This window comes from Octodon degus, unplaced genomic scaffold (genome assembly GCF_000260255.1).
Source record: "Octodon degus isolate 3935 unplaced genomic scaffold, OctDeg1.0 scaffold00128, whole genome shotgun sequence".
Lineage (NCBI taxonomy): Eukaryota > Metazoa > Chordata > Mammalia > Rodentia > Octodontidae > Octodon > Octodon degus.
This window is the reverse complement of record NW_004524704.1, coordinates 4998970-5015055: the sequence shown is the minus strand read 5'-3', so window position 1 is coordinate 5015055 and position 16086 is coordinate 4998970. Positions and strand designations below refer to the sequence as shown.

The window sequence follows — 16086 nt, the reverse complement described above, 5'->3', positions numbered from 1 at the left end:
AAAAATAAATAAATAAATAAATAAATAAATAAAGTAAAAAGTGATTCTCACTAAACGACCTTGTTTCTACATTCGAAACACTAGTTTACTGAATCCAGTGGGTAAAACTGCTTTCATATTTTGTTTTGAGTGTATATTTTTAATTTTAAGACCATCCTTTGACTATGTTTTTAAACTTTTTGAAAAAAAAATCTTATGTTTACTTCCTTGGGTTTTGGAAATGAAAATTAACTTGAGTTAGCAAAAATTCAATGTAACGTTGGAGACTTTGCCAAGTGATAAAACCCCTGGAGATATCTTTTGTTGTTGTAAGTAGGCTTAGTCTAATGAGCTCCTCCTTTCTTAGCTTGCGTAAGAACTCTGCTAGGGAGAACTCAAGCTCTCCTGTGGTTTCTAGACTCCATGTGTTCAGGTTCTATTTACATGCTTATCATTAAGTAAACAACTTAACCCATACGGGGCTAAGAATTTCCTGAGCTGCTAATAGTGAAATGCCAGTAAAGTACAGCACCTCATCCAAAAGTAGAGCGTGGTACTGGGTGAATTCCCAGAGTCAAGATGGCGACCATAGGAAAGGATTCCCATCTTTACTGAAAATGTTGAGTAGAAGAATGGAAATCCTTTGTTTATGATTTGATACGCTATTCTTGTCGTTGAGTCTTCCTGAAACAAATGGGAGGTCAGACATTTTTGAAGTACACAGATAGTGTTCTTTGTGTGTTTTTAATGTGCTTTAGCATGACTCTTCCTTCAGTGCACGTATTCCATACTTAAAACAATTCAGCTTTGTATTTTTCCTAGTAGAGAAGATGACAACTTTATATTTTCCCTCTGATATATTTGAAGTTATGATTGGCCTTTTTGTGTTATGTGCTTGCCTTCTGAGTTGAGAAGCATTAGCTCAGCAAGAATGGCTCAACTGGAGAGGAGGAGAAGGGGTGGGGAAGGGGGAAGGAGGGGGAGAGGGAGAGGGGAAAGGAAGGAGGGAGGAGGAAGGAGGGGAGGAAGGGGAGGGGAAAGAAGGGAGGGGAGGAGGAGTGAGGGGAGAAGGAGAGGGAAGGTGAGGGGGGAGAGGGAAGGAGAGGGGCGAGGGGGAGAGGGAGGAAGAGGAAAGGAGGGAAGGGAGGGGGAGGAGAAGGGGGAGGGGGAGGTAGGGATGAGGATGGGGAGGAAGAGGAGGAGCAAATGGCAAGTGTGGAGCAGGGAAGAAAGAAAAGGGACAACCTCTGCTCTCCTGTTTTTGTTTTTCAAAATAATAGCATTAACTTTGACCCAAATTACTGCAGTGTTTTCCTGCTTGCTTCAAAGTCCATATTACACAAAACAGTTCCAATTATCACTTTAAAATATGTGTGTGATCTTGTCTCATTCACTGCCCCTTAAATTTTTTTCACAGTTGTCTCTTGCACTCAGAAAGTCATTGACGGCTTTCTGTAGCCTAGAAGTGATCTGTCCTCTGGTCTCTCGAGTCTCGCTTCTTAGTCTTTGCTCTCCCAGTAAAACAAAACAAAGCTTATTCAACTTTAGAATTTTTCAGTTTACTTACCGAAGTGCCCTTTCTTTTGTCAAGCTCATGCCTGGATTTCCACTTTCAGTGTATCAGCAATAGCAAAGACATACTACTGGTTTCAGTTAAATTGAAAGGGCCAGTACTTGCCTATCCTGCTTGATCAGTTTCTCATGCCCGTATCTTGTGTGACGAACAACTGCTTTGAAGATAACAATGCACATGTACTGAACATTCTTATTCTCCTACAATCTTGTTTTGAAATTTGATAATATTGTCTTTAAAAAATTTAGAAAATCACAATGCAGAGAGATCTTTCTTTACTATTTTAGTTGAAAGTGTTCTTCCATCCCAACTCCAGCCAGTGCTCAGAGATTTGCTCATTCATGGCACTAAACACCATCGGAAGTTATTCCTATAGATCATTATCTTATTTCCTTCAGTAAGAGTATAGGTAGATAACAAGCAGGGCTTTTCTCTGTCTTGGACTCAAAGGAATACTCATTGACTGCTGGAGTGTCTGGTGAAGAGTTGTTGCAAAATATTTGCTGAATGACTGAGGGAAGAAAGTGAGAAATTTGAATATGGTCGGAATAACAGAGTCCTGTGTATTTTCTTGAATTGGGTGATGTACACTATAAAACATTTTGGATATTCAGTTCATCTGTGAAGAGTTTGCTTAATAGCACTAGAAAGAATTGACATTAGAAAGAGTGAAGCCAACTCCTAGAGTCACTAAATGCCATGGCACAGGCTCTGGAATCTCTTTTGTGGTCACAGGATAGCTACTGAAGATACTTTTATAGCCAGTGTATGCTTTGGAAATAGCTCCTTTATTACTGACTATGGAAAATGAGTTCTGTGTTACGACAGCCTTGTTCAATCACCAGTTCACAGCAGAGCTCCTCTGCATTTTCACCCGGTGTTGGGTTAGTCAGTGCTCATTTCTTTCTCCACGCAGCATGACTGCCACATACTGTTGTCCTTCTGTGCTGCTGGGAGGAAACATCTGCCACAGTTCCTCGTAGCCTGAACTGCAATGTCCTAGAGTCTCTTAAAGACTTTTCTTACCATCTGTCTCACTTTGCAAGGAGCGGTGCCTTCCCTCAGAAGTTCAATAGCATCTTATCAAATAATTCCCCTTTCCTCAATTGTTCTTTGTTTCGAATTTTATTTTTCTAATGCATAGGCTTTTCCTTTCCTGTGGTTTGTTTTAAAGAAAATCCAAGGGCCGGGCTGATAGCTCAGCGGACTAAAGTGCCTCCTACTTAGGCAGAGTGCAGTGGCCAGGGTTTGATCCCAGGCATGCTGTGCTGCCCCCATGCCCGCCGCCCCGCCCCCGCACCAGGCGCACTGAGATGGCGGCTGAGACTGAGCATGGTGGCGCATGCCTGTAATTCCAGCGCTTGGGAGGTTGAACACAGGAGGATCACTAAGAGTCTGATCTATGCAGTGAGACCCTGTAGAACCTTTGTCCCCTGTACTAAATGTAAAGAGAGAGAGAGAGAGAGAGAGCGAGAGCGAGAGCGAGAGCGAGAGAGAGAGAGAGAGAGAGAGAGAGAGAGAGAGAGAGAGAATCCAATTTGGGACCTTTACATACAGTTTGCTTTTCGTTTATGTTGGTGGAGTAATAGGTAGTTGCTTCCTTAACTGAAACCTGCCGCTTACAAGGGTTTGTAATAATATCTACCCAATAACGTGACCTTGTATGTCCTAGTGTATTCATGTTGACTTGGTCTTTTCCAGCCATACCTAGTGTGTGAATTAAATTCCTAAAGTGAAGTACAAATCTGTCAAGCTTTTAGTTAAAAACAGTGGTCTATGTTATAGATTCTGGCCCATAATTCTAGTTTCATGAACTGGTTCAAAAGAATTTGAAACCGAGGTCCAGTTCATGGAAAGGTTTTATGGCTCAATGTTCAGACATGGAATCACCTTTCTCCTTATAGGTGGAGAATGATATTATGTTCTCTATTGGGTTAGAAGGCAGGAAAGCACCAATAAAAAGGTCAATGTGGTCTAATTTAAGAAAAGGAACCAATTTATTGATATTGGCTGACTGTTTTCAAGAGTCATTGAATCATACTGGTCTATGTTGAAACTCTCGTGAAAGATAACTTCAGATTTGTTTAAAAATTAAATTCTATTTAGTACTTTTTAGCTTCTGAGGCACATTTACATGCAATACATTTTTCATGTATATGTTAAAGATATTTACAATTCTTTTTTTCATAGACAGCATTGAAATATCTTTAAAATAAAGGGAAAATAAAATATAAATTTCATATGGGTCTTAGCTAGAGATATCCTCAATAGTAGAGACAAATATGCTCTAACAAAACTAGTATAATGCAGAGTGAAAGCACCATTGAGGGAATAAGAATCAGATGACACTGCAGTGTTTAACAATGTTAAGGTTTTTTCTCTCTGGTTTTTTTTTTTTTTTTTTTTTTTTTGGTGGCTGGCTCAGCCCACCCTGGGAGCAGGGCTGGTGCACCATGTGGTGCTAGGATCAAACCACGGTCCTTGTACTTGCCTAAGCAGGTGCTTTAGACTGCTGAGCTATCTTACCAGCCCCTTGCAGTATTTAACCACAACTATGGTTTAGAAAAGTGTCTTTTAAAGCACACAGGATTCAAGCTTGCCCTGGAAAGGTGTGTCACATTTTGTACACCTAGAAAAATAATGTGCACCTGTCCACTGGTCTCTGCCAAGCATGTACAAGGAATGATCGGATCGTGAAGACATAGCAGCAAGGCTTCTGCAAATCACTGGAACACATCGAGCCCAGGCTTGAAAATAGGGAAGAAATTAACGTAAGGTTTATTATGTCCCATCAACCTTCATGTCTGTTGTGGCAGCACCTGTGTTTGTCATCACAAATTTGTTTTATTCTCTCTTTATAGTTTACAATTACCTGGAGATGGCTTTTGCCAATTGTAAATCCATGTGGTCCTTGTAAATAATATGGTCTTTAAAGATATAGAATGTACTCCTTGTATAGGGGGGCGTATTCATACCCTTGAAACTAACATATCATTTATAGGTTTTATGCTCTCATTCACTTTTTATAGCTTTAGTGATTTCTGAAGCATATTTTTATACACTATGCAATGAAATCCTTCCAAAACCCTGTTTAGTAGAGGGTAGTGTGCCATTTTTATGGACATGTATTTTTCTTAAAGGGGATTTAAGGCACAAATGTCTTTTAAATAACTTGTTCTAGGTTCATTTGGCCAATAAATGTCAACTTACAGAAAATTTAGAACCCCTCTTTTTATTCTCAGTACCTGTGTACCATACATAAATGCCTAAGTAATTAATATAGCTAGCTAGCTAGAGAGATAGATTTGTAATGAGTGGAGAAAATTAAAGTTGAGAAAGAATTGAGATGCACAATGAGTTTTTGAGTGTCAAAATGGTTTGAGGGGGGCAAAGAACTGAGGACAAACATAAAAACAATGCAGAGAGTTATTTAATATTGAATAAAAGGAAGCCCAGTAGTTAGCAATGTGAAAGATAAGTGAAACAAGCAAAGATTCCACTTTTATTAGGCAAAATGAAGCACAAAGATTGTATCATAAGTCAGCGAGGACTTTCTGTGGGAGAGCTTGTTGTTCCTGTGTGCTTTGCCTGCAGTCCCTGTGGACTGTGAACACACTATTTGTTTCTATTTTTTAATTTTTGAGTAGCTAGAGTGTCAGAAGAAACCCAGTTGAATACTACATGACACCCTATGATTTCGTATTTGCTCCTCATAGCTGACTGTCATTTTTTGACACTATGAAATAGATTAAACATGCGTTAGCTTTTACAATGAACCAGACTACTAACCTGCATATTGATTTTTCTGATGTCAAGCCAATACATCATTCTGTAGACATTCTGCATGACTAACGTCCCAGTCAGAGTATCTTAAATAGAGTGAGTTCAACTTCGTTTTTTTATTAATTTCATTGAAAAATAAGTAGCAATGAGACGGTTTCGATACAGGTTAGTAGGATAGTTACAATAATTAATACATTGCATATTGTTGTCTTTGTAGTAGTTATTCATAGTACAAGATGCAGACATGATATCTTGTCTGAACACTATTAGTTCAAACTTTCTTCTCATTGAACTAAGAGAAAGTAGTTGTATATCTATGCTAACTATTTGGTATATATATATATTTTTTCCGCTACAAAATGGTCTTTCATTTATATCCCCTTTTATGTTTACTTTTGTCAGAGATGGGAATTCCATTGCCATTCATATATTGAGGTGTGTAAATTCAGCAAAGTAATCTAATATAGTCCAGTAGTCCATAATAGTAGTGGGTTTTGTGTAGAACTAGCAGTGTCAGAAGTTGTTGACTTGAGCCTTTTACAGCTCAGCATATTAATATGGCTTTAATATGGCTTTACTTTTTATGCCTCCTTTTTGTACTTTTCTGCTGGATGGTTAAAAGCAAGATAAAGCAAGACCTATATAACAAGAAATGTAACTTTTCTATCCGACGAGGTCAGTCAAATCCCCTCAGGATATACCCTGAAGCCCTGTACCACAGTTTGTAGATCCTTTGTCAGTGTCAGCCATGAGGATGAGTCACGGCCATTGCTTGGCCAATGTGCTCTCTGTGAAAGCCTGAGAGAATGTTTTCTCTCCATCTGACATCATTTTGCTAGTCCTTACTTTTCCATGGAAAGGAGTGCTAAGTAGTAGAAAAAAATTGGCAGTGCCTCTGCCGTGATAATTAAAAATTCTTTCTTGTCTATCAGTGAGAATCAAAGTTAGAAGGTTAGCGTCTCATATATTAGAATAATTTATTCCTTTTAACTTTTTATCCTTTACCTTTGAAAGCCTGGGAGGAAGAATTTACCCAGTCCCATCCTTTGAAAAATGAGATGAGCATTTGTGCACTGTTTTTCAGGAATAATAACAAATGGAGTGAAAGAAAGAAAGAAAAAAAAAACAAACACAGAACAGAAATGTTGAGAAGATGGCCTGGAGGCACACAGCCTTGCCAGTTGTTTTTTGTTTTTTGTTTTTTTTCCTGATTGATCATAAGACAGACTTAAGTATATAGACTCAGTTATCTAGGAAAGACGAGAAAGAATAAATTGGGAGCAGAGCCTGCTTCTTTTTTGCCAAAGTCAAAATACCTGCATGTCATTTCAGGACACATTGCATGCTAACTTCCTGGCATTTAAATATGGTACTTCAATATATATAAAACGGGATTGTGGGCCGGGAAGACAGCACAGTGGACTATGCGCCAGCTTAAGCAAGCACAGGGAACTGGGGTTTGATCATCCACACCATGTGCTGTGCCCACCTCGGGCACACTGAGCCAGCCAACGGGTCCAGGTGTGGTGGTGCATGCCTGTAATCCCAATGCTGGGGAGCCTGCAAACAGGATCACTATGAGTCCTAGCTGCGTAGTGAGAGCCTGTACCAAATACATAAAAATGGTGTGGTGGGATTGCTATGAGACCTTAAAGTGACTTCTTCATTGCCCTGAGATTGATTTATAGATATTCACCTTCACTTCCTGCTTTTGTTCCCCTCTGTAGCTTGACCAGCTGGAAGAGGCTGTGCAGGCGGCCCACACGTTTTTCATGGCCAACCCTGAGCACATGGAAATGCAGCAGAACATCGAGAATTACAGAACCACGGCTGGCGTTGACTCAGTCCAGCTGGTAGATCGAGAAGCCAAAGCTCACTTGGTGAGTTTGGGGTACCCTTTCCTATATGACAAGAGGCCAAGTGTTCCTAAGTTTCCTTTGCCTCAAACACATTTTTGTGAATGTGTATCAAATTGAGTCTCAATTGCCAGTAACATTTTTGCATTTTCATATTCCTCAGATGAAATTTGTAATTATCATATTGAAAAATGAAAAAAAAAATATTTTAAATTACAAATAAAAAATTCATTGAAAATTTAAACTTTAAAATAAATAAAGGGGGCCCGGGAGATGGCTTCAATGGATTAAACGCTTCCCTGGCAAGCACAAGGGCCTGAGTTCAATCCCTGATTCCACCCCCAAAAAATAAATAGATAAAAATAAAATAAATAAAGATTGCTCAAGTCAACAACTTCTGACATTGCCAGTCCTATGGATAACCCACTACTATTATGATCTACTGGACTATATTGGATTATTTTGCTGAATTCACGCACCTACAATATTTACATGACAGTGGAATACCCATCTCTGACAAAACTAAACAAAAAAAGGGGGATATAAATGAAGGACCATTTTGTATCTGAACATACAAAATAGGATAGATACACAGTTACTTTCTCTTAATTCAATGAGAAGGAGGATTTGCACTAATAGCTTTGTGCAGGATATCATGTCTGCATCTTATACTATGAATAACTACTATGAAGACCACAATATGCAATGTATTAATTATTGCAACTGTCTACTAACCTGTTTTGAAACTGTCTTAATTGTTATTTTTTCTCAATAAAATTAATTTAAAAATAAAATTATTTAATAAAGTTTTTTTTAAAAAAAAAGATTAACATAAAAAATCTGGAATATATATGATAAAACCTGGAATATTATACAAAAATATCTGCGTCTTTCTCTATGCCTCAAATTTTTTCCACACTTTATTTTTTTTAAAGAAGGCCTTGCTAGGCCAGCCTTCAATTCCTGAGCTCAAATGCCCATTCTGCCTCAGCCTTCTGGGTATGAGAGCCTGCAGGTGTACACCTCTGCATCTGGCATCCAACACATAGATTTGTACCTAAAGCTGAAGCAACGTGAATTTTGTGGGATCACTGTGGTTTCCTAGTTCTTGCTCTAGAGCCTTGTTCATTTTAGCTATATTTTTCAAATTAGATTTTCATGGAGCTATAGAATTCATTTTGAGGGTGAAGTGCTACCTGATATCACACCGGAACATCTGTATTTCCAGATTTCAGCATAGCCATTCTCAATGGCTTCCATAACTGCAGGAAAGGGTAAGAGAAGATTTCAGATGGAAGCCTTTCTAACTTAATGGGCAAAATCCACAAGCGGTTGTCATTTCCAGTCACATCAGCGGTTCTGCACTTCTTCCAGGGCCCTACTATAGGCAGAAGGACTGGAGAACACAGTGTCACATGTACCCAGGATGTGTTGATCAGCACTATAGCAGGCGACTCGCTTGGCCAGCACCTCACTTCTGTAGTTACTGGAATCCAGCGAGGCTGTCCTTCACCTCCCAGTGCAGCCCTTCTCTGTTCCTGGATAGTCCACAATGCAACACTTGCTGCTTCCTTTGCAGGAGAGCTACAGCACGGCAGTGAAGCATTACGAGGCCGATGACTTCGAACAGGCTGTCAAGCACTTTGAAAAGGCTTTAAGAGAATATTTCAATGAAGATGTAGAGTGCCGAGCCCTGTGTGAGGGACCTCAGAGATTTGAAGAGTATGAGTACTTAGGGTACAAAGCTGGTCTCTATGAAACCATCGCAGGTAACGCTTCTCATTATTTATTTGCTTTTTCTAAAAAAAAAAAAAATCTTGTATTTATTTATTTATTTGGTACAGGATCTCACTACGCAGCTTGGACTCTTGGTGATCCTCCTGTTTCAGCCTCCCCAGTGCTGGGATTATAGGCATGGGCCATCACACTTGGTTTCAGTGGCTGGCACAGTGCACCCCAGGATTCTGGGGCCAGCAAGGCATGTGGTACTAGGGATCAAAGCCAGGTCCTTGTACCTGCCAGGCGGATGCTTAGACCTCTGAGCTATCTCCTCAGCCCCTCATTATTTAGCTTTTTCTTATACAATACTACATGTGTTCTTTAAATATATTCCAATATTATGGTAATTTATATTATAAAGTGAAAAAGAATCTTATATGTATATCCCATCCTAATTCTTATCAATAAACATATAGTTATGATTTGGTGATTATTTTCTTGTTTGTAGTTATCTATGTAGCTATCTAGCATTATTTTATTGAATTTTGATAAAATAGGATAATATAAATACTGTTTTTCAACTTATTTTTCATTTTTGCTTTTATTTCATGCCTAAAATGAATTGTGGATCTCTTCTCATGTAAGTACAGACAGCCTCACTTATGTGCTTAATGACTAGGTAATACAGCCCTTGCTTTGGCACGTCATAATTTATTTGATCCATCTACAGTGTTTCTTTGGGCCTCTTCCAGATCCATTGGCTTGCATTTTTGTGAGCATTGTTCAGTAGAATTTTTTCTGTTTTGCATTTTAATTGCTATGTATTTCTCTATACCGCATCTTTTCTTTGGAAATGGGAAGATTTCCTTCGTTACGGCTCAGCGTGTTATGGAAGCATTTGTCTCCCCCACACACACACATGTTTGCCTCTGCCCCTGCTTTTGTGCATGTCCAGAAAGAGTTGTCTTACCACGTGTTGGGTCCAAGGACCATTCCTTCCCTGTGCTTGTTGCCCTGAACAAAGAAGTAGAGAAGACACACAGAGAAGGTAGGAGGGATGCAGAATTACCGAAATCTGAAAAGAGGTCTACTCGCAGGGACTGTCAGGATCAGCAAAAGGAGGGTTTTGGATCTGGAGTTCCTGTTCTTGTTTCTTCCTCATGCAGATAAAACATTGGAACAGTTGTCCCATCAAAAACTGTCTAGTGTCTCTTAGTTCACTGAAAAGCAAGGCTTAGGCTAATATTGGTTATAGAACTTTTTATGCCCATATTTTATGCTGAGTAACTGCTTTAAAGATAACAACACACAAGGTTTTAACTGCTATTATTCTCTTATTATATTATTGTGAAATTTTATTTTTCCTACATAAAATAAAAAATGAATGACACCCCCCCCAAAAAAGAACAATTCACTTGGCCTGGTGCCAGATTTCAACTGCCCTCGGAAAGGCTCATTTGGCTTCAAACCAGATGAAAATGAAGAATTCAGAAAAGCACTTTCTGGTTGATTCTGCGTACAGTGCTCGGGGCCTGTGGAGACCTCCTGGCTCCTGTGGAGATCTTCTGGCTCCTGTGTTCTGTACATGTGCCGTCGGTCTCCATGACTTTGTCAGATTCTGTTCAGTTGTTTGGCCAGTTTTGCCCCAGGCCCAGTCTACTTGATAAGTATCCTAGATCTGGTCCAAGAAATTGACAGGAAGCTTTGTACAGATTAGCTTTGCAGGATGTGTTCTGTTTAGTCATTTCTAACATGTAGTCAGGTAAAACATGTTCCAATAAAGTGGTCACAAAAATATAACATATTGACTTCTGTAAAAGAATTGTGGTCATCTAAGTCAGGTTCTATACTTTTGAACGTAACTACCACTACCAAATTCATAACTTTTACTAAAGAAAAAAGATTTTTTAAAAAGTGCTTTAGTCCTTCCAAATATTATCAAAAATTATAGATATATGGCAAGTGTCTGGGAATTTGAAGCATATCCAGATTGCTATGAGAGGGAAATTTTAAAGTGTATTTCCACACACGTGTCTTGAGTCTCATACTTGTTAAATGCATATTAATTTCACAATCATATTTGAGATAGAAAGCAAGCAAGCAATACAACTAATACAAAACAGGACTGGCCAGATAGCTCAGCAAACTAAGGCGACTGCTTAGGCAGAGTGCAGCAGCTGGCATTTGATTCATTCCATGCCAGCCCTGCCCCCAGAGTATGCTGAGACAGTGATTGAGATTGGTCATTTGGGGGGCTGAAAACAGGAGGATCATTATGAGTCTGATCTGTGTAATGAGACCCTGTAGACCTCGGAGATCCTGTACAAAAAAAAAAAAAAAAAAAAAAAAAAGGCGACTCTCACTATATAAATTTTGTCCAGTTCAAAATTGTCCTAAATTAGGAAAATAAAAACCTGACCTCAAAGTACACAGTGTTTCAGAAAAGCATGGTGCTTGAATTTAGTGTTGGAAAAGACATTTAGATTTGGAGGAATTACAAATAGCTGCTGAATGCAGGTATTTATCCGTGGCTCTGCTTGGCTCTGCTCACTATAGCTCTGAAGGAGAGCATTTGCTCACTCTCATTTTTCTGCTATTTATATTCTGTTCTGGAAGATATTTTCATTCTGATTTTGGACTTGGTGGGTGTGGCTTCTGCCGTTTTCTTTTGCTCAATATTTGAAATTAGAAGAGATGTATGTGCATAAGAATGAAAAGGCTTTGCAGCAACAAGCAGAAGAAAACAGTTGAAGAGTATTTGTTGTTTTTTTCCATAAGAAATAAAACAGTGAATACCTCTCTTCTAGCATGTGATCAAACCAAAAGAACCCGTTCTTCCCCTGGCAACCCCAGCTGCCCCTACCGACTAGTGGACTTTGCAGATTCTATTAGCTGTGTTGTGTAGGATTGACTTAGCCAGGTCATATGAAACATACAGACACACACACACACACACACACACACACACACACCCCACACACACCATCAGAAAGTACCCATCTACTTCCTGTTCTGCCCAGAGGTCACTCTTCAAAAATCAGCCAGAGTCAGGCTGAGCTCGGACTAAACATAGCATCTCTTGAGAGAAGTCATAGTTGTGTTGAATTTAAGTGTACAACCAGGACAAGAAATGATTATATCACCCTCCCCTGAGGAACCCACTCAGCCTAAGTGTGAATGAATCTTTCTCATCCAGAGAAAAATACTTCTGTCTTCAGTCTGAAAATCAAAGTTAGGCAAAAAATACGGGGCGTACTTTCTTCTCTGTGACATTAGCCTCTTGAGTTTCCTTAGCTTGTCTTCTAATGAGAATGAGCTAGGATTAACAGGGGATGAGAGGCTTCGCATGCCAGGATATAGCCCCTGTTTGCAGGTGTGAAGAATGAAGACAGCAGAAAGGGAACAAGTAGAGAGCGGAAATACTTATCCAAGTTAATTGTTGTTATTGTTGTTTTTGTTGTTGTTGAGAAGGGTCTCTTGCTATGCTGTCCAAATGAGTCTGCAGCTAGACATTCCTCCTTTAACAGTGGAGGTTCCAGTCCTGTGACTAGCTCATCAAATCAGTTTGTCACTAAATGAGAAATTGTATATAGTATGCAGGTTACAATATTCAGAACAAAGAAATGGTCAAAGGAAACTCCAACTTGGTGGCTACTTGTATTTGGGTAACTCTTACATGCAGTACTGTAATGCATAACAGCACATAAAACTATAGTACAATACTATACAACACAATGAGAAAAATTATAGTACTACATAAACAAGGTGTGCTTTAACCAAGAGGAAGACATTGAGATAAACAAGTTGTACAGAACTGTACAAAAGTAGGTTGTAAATCTGAGTGGCAGGATGTAAGTGAGAACAATCATTAAACAGGGAGGTTGTTAAACAAGGAATACCTTGTACTTCATTTAAATAATCATCAGTCCTTGACCCCTGGAGTAGCTAGGAGATAGCTAATGTAGCTCAACTTTATCTAGCTCCTATCCAAATTCTTCAGTTTTCATTCTTTCCCCTGATTTACCACTCCCTGGTAAAGAATAGGCAATGTCCAGGTGATGGGCTGATTTGTAAACAGATAGAATGGGGTCCTGATTGATGAATATCAATAAACTGTCTTTGTTACCCCTCTAGAAAAATTGGGCTTGGAAATATTAATAAGGAAAAAGAGAGCTTTCCTTTACTTGTCCATCTGAGCTCTACCCATGCATGGTGGTTCCGCTCCCCTTCTTAACCTAACTAGGCAGGATCAGATGCTCCAAGACACTTCAGGCCCTCTAAAGCATCATAATGAAGCCTGGAGATTGTCAAGCAAGCCCACACCTTCCTGGGTATGAGGGCAGTGAACTGCTCTCTGTCCCTTTCAGGCAGGTTAAAAAAAAAATTGATATGGGAAGAAAAGACTACAGCGTAGAACAAAGACTGTAAGCTGTAGGGTCTGCCATCTGCTGTTCTATTCACCCCCGGCAGGGGCTGGTGGCAAATGACTGACTTTGTGCAAAGGTTTTAGCCTTGAAGTGAGACTAAAAGTTAGTTCTTCCTCGACTGTGCTAAATGAGGAGGCCTTGGAGCTGGCTGCGGCCTCGGCATGAGCAGCTTGCAGGACTCACTCTTTCCCCTTGTCTTCCAGATCACTACATGCAGGTGCTGGTCTGTCAGCACGAGTGTGTGAGGGAACTTGCCACACGCCCCGGCCGCCTCTCTCCCTTTGAGAATTTTCTTCCTCTGCATTACGACTACCTGCAGTTTGCCTACTACCGAGGTAAAGCGTGGGGCATCTTTGAAGGCCTGCGGAGCTTGCTTGCCGTGACTGCAGCCATCACACTTTCCTCATCTGGGTCTCTGCCCCCTTTCCTTTACCAGTGTGTTGTTACCTTTCCCGTTGATGGGACAACATACCTGACAGCTGCCATTTGCAGGACAAAAAGTTCATCTGGGCCCATGGCTTCAGTCCACAGTAGGCTGGTGCTGGGGCAGGGCCATCAGAGCAGACAGACATGGCGAAGCACAGCGGCTCACTGCATGGGTACCGGGCAGCAGAGATAGGGTGGGAGGGCCAGAAAGGAAGGGCCAGGGTCCTGGGGCTGTCCCCAGAGCCTCGCAGACATGCCCAGTGTGGGATTCCCTGACCTGCTGGTCATCTCTTCATTCAGTCAGGTGGAAAGTTGCCGTTTAAGGTCTCAGTCACCACAGCTGTCGAAAGCCATGAGACTGTCCCCCACCTTATAGTACCATAGCTCAGATTGGCAGAGCAGAGGGTGCTGCCACAGACAGACCAAACACCAAACTTCAGAGCAACATGAGTTCCTGAAAATTGTGCTACACTGGTGCTTTTCAATTTTTACATTTTACTTTAATAGAGATCCAGCCACATGGAATAAAGACCAAATATTGTAAAGTCTTCCCTCTCTTCCCTGTCTCTGCAACCCAATAGCCTAGCATTCAACCCAACTTCTTACTATTCTTGCAAAATTGGTCAGTATATAGAGATTTTCCCCACCCACTTTTCTTTAAATCTGCACATTATTTTACTGTAACTTATTTTAATTTTCCCTTTGTGGACAAGAAGTTGTTCATAGCCTTTTGCTCATCAAAACATCAAGTGGTTCATTAACTTTTTAAAATTAATTTTATTGAGAAACAAATAGCAATGAGACAGTTTCAAACAGGTTAGTAGGACAGTTACAATAATTCATTGCATATTGTTGTCTTCATAGTAGTTATTCATAGTACAAGATGCAGACATGATATCCTGTCCAAACATTATATTTGTATAAATCTTTCTTCTCACTGAATTAAGAGAAAGTAGCTGTGGATAACATTTTTCACATGTCATTGCATATCACTACATAATCATCCATAGGAGAAATATCTGGAAATACTATTGTTTCATAAAAAAATTTATTTGTAGTTTAAATACACGTCGGCAAATTTTACTCCATATAGATTACATTTACTGTTGTTCATGAATAGAGCATATTAATCAAATTTTATATAGTCACCAATCCACTAGTGAAAGTTGGTATCTTGGAATAACTGTTTTACTAAGAGATATTGAACATCCTTTCTTATGTTTAAAATTATAGAATTTGGTATGCTGAAATTAGTCTTAGACATCATGTTGTCTTTTTCTCTTTCTTTCTTTCTTTCTTTCTTTCTTTCTTTCTTTCTTTTTTTTTTGTACCAGGAATTGAACTCAGGACCTGTGCTTGCCAGGGAGGCGCTGTGCCAACGAGCTGTATGCCTGGCTAGTATCTTTATTTTATAGAGAAGTGACTAAAGTCACTTAGCTTTCTGACAGGTCATAATTCCCAGGTCATTGCTCCTCTCCTTGCTTCTTGCTCTTTCTAGCATCAGTGTCCTACATAGAAGTCAGTAGTAAAGTACTTAGAAGTCAGATAAAGTAGTAAAGTATTTCCCTTTTAGCATAACAAAGAAAGAAAATAAGAAGCCAAAATTCTAAGGCTGCTTTGGAAAATACCCTCCCTTTGCAGAAGCAACATTACTCATGGTCTTGGCACTCGCGGCAAATAATAAATCCTGTGCTTATCATGAGGAGGGAATGCAAAGGAGCTAAGAGAGTCGCCTAATTGTTGTCATTCTTATTAAATATCAGAGCCGGCTTTGAATGTATGCATGTGGACGGAACTTCATTCCAGGCAAATGCAGGCTGGGAACTGTTTGAAAACATGACATACAACATTCAAATTAAATATTCCTTTGTAATAGGTAAATATTTCCCACAGAGAGTTCACAGTTGAGATGTTTGATTGGTCCTTTTAGTAGGCAGGTGCTGTTTAGGTTGATGCCTTGATAGCGACAGGGTTCGGAAGATCCTCTCAAGTATCCCATAAAAGTGCCAATTGCCTACAAACTCAACAGTAATGAAAAATACCACTTTAAAATCACTTATACTACTCAGGCATTATGCAAACAATGGTGCTTCTTTGATGTAGAAGGTCATTCTCAGAATGCATAGTTAACCTAAATTAGTTCAAAAATCAAAATTAATTCCTATAATTCTGTATATTTGTGTTAAAAAAAAAAAACTTCAGGTAAAGACTTTTAATAATGTATGCAAAACAGATAGCACCAAAGCAGACCAAAGATGATCTCTTTTCATATTTCAAATCATATCCTGACTTCTCTATGTTTCTGTTTCCTTTGCTCAGCCAC

The 16086-nt window shown here is 39.5% G+C and overlaps 1 protein-coding gene across 1 annotated transcript in view; it reads left to right on the top strand.

The window, feature by feature from the left end:
• Positions 1 to 16086, top strand: part of P3h2 (prolyl 3-hydroxylase 2) — a 174467-nt gene that overhangs the window by 116933 nt on the left and 41448 nt on the right. The window contains exons 2-4 of the mRNA XM_023700931.1: positions 7063 to 7215; positions 8771 to 8960; positions 13541 to 13672. Of these exons, the coding sequence (XP_023556699.1) occupies positions 7108 to 7215; positions 8771 to 8960; positions 13541 to 13672 (430 nt within the window). The 5' untranslated portion in view covers positions 7063 to 7107. The remainder of the gene's footprint in view (positions 1 to 7062; positions 7216 to 8770; positions 8961 to 13540; positions 13673 to 16086) is intronic.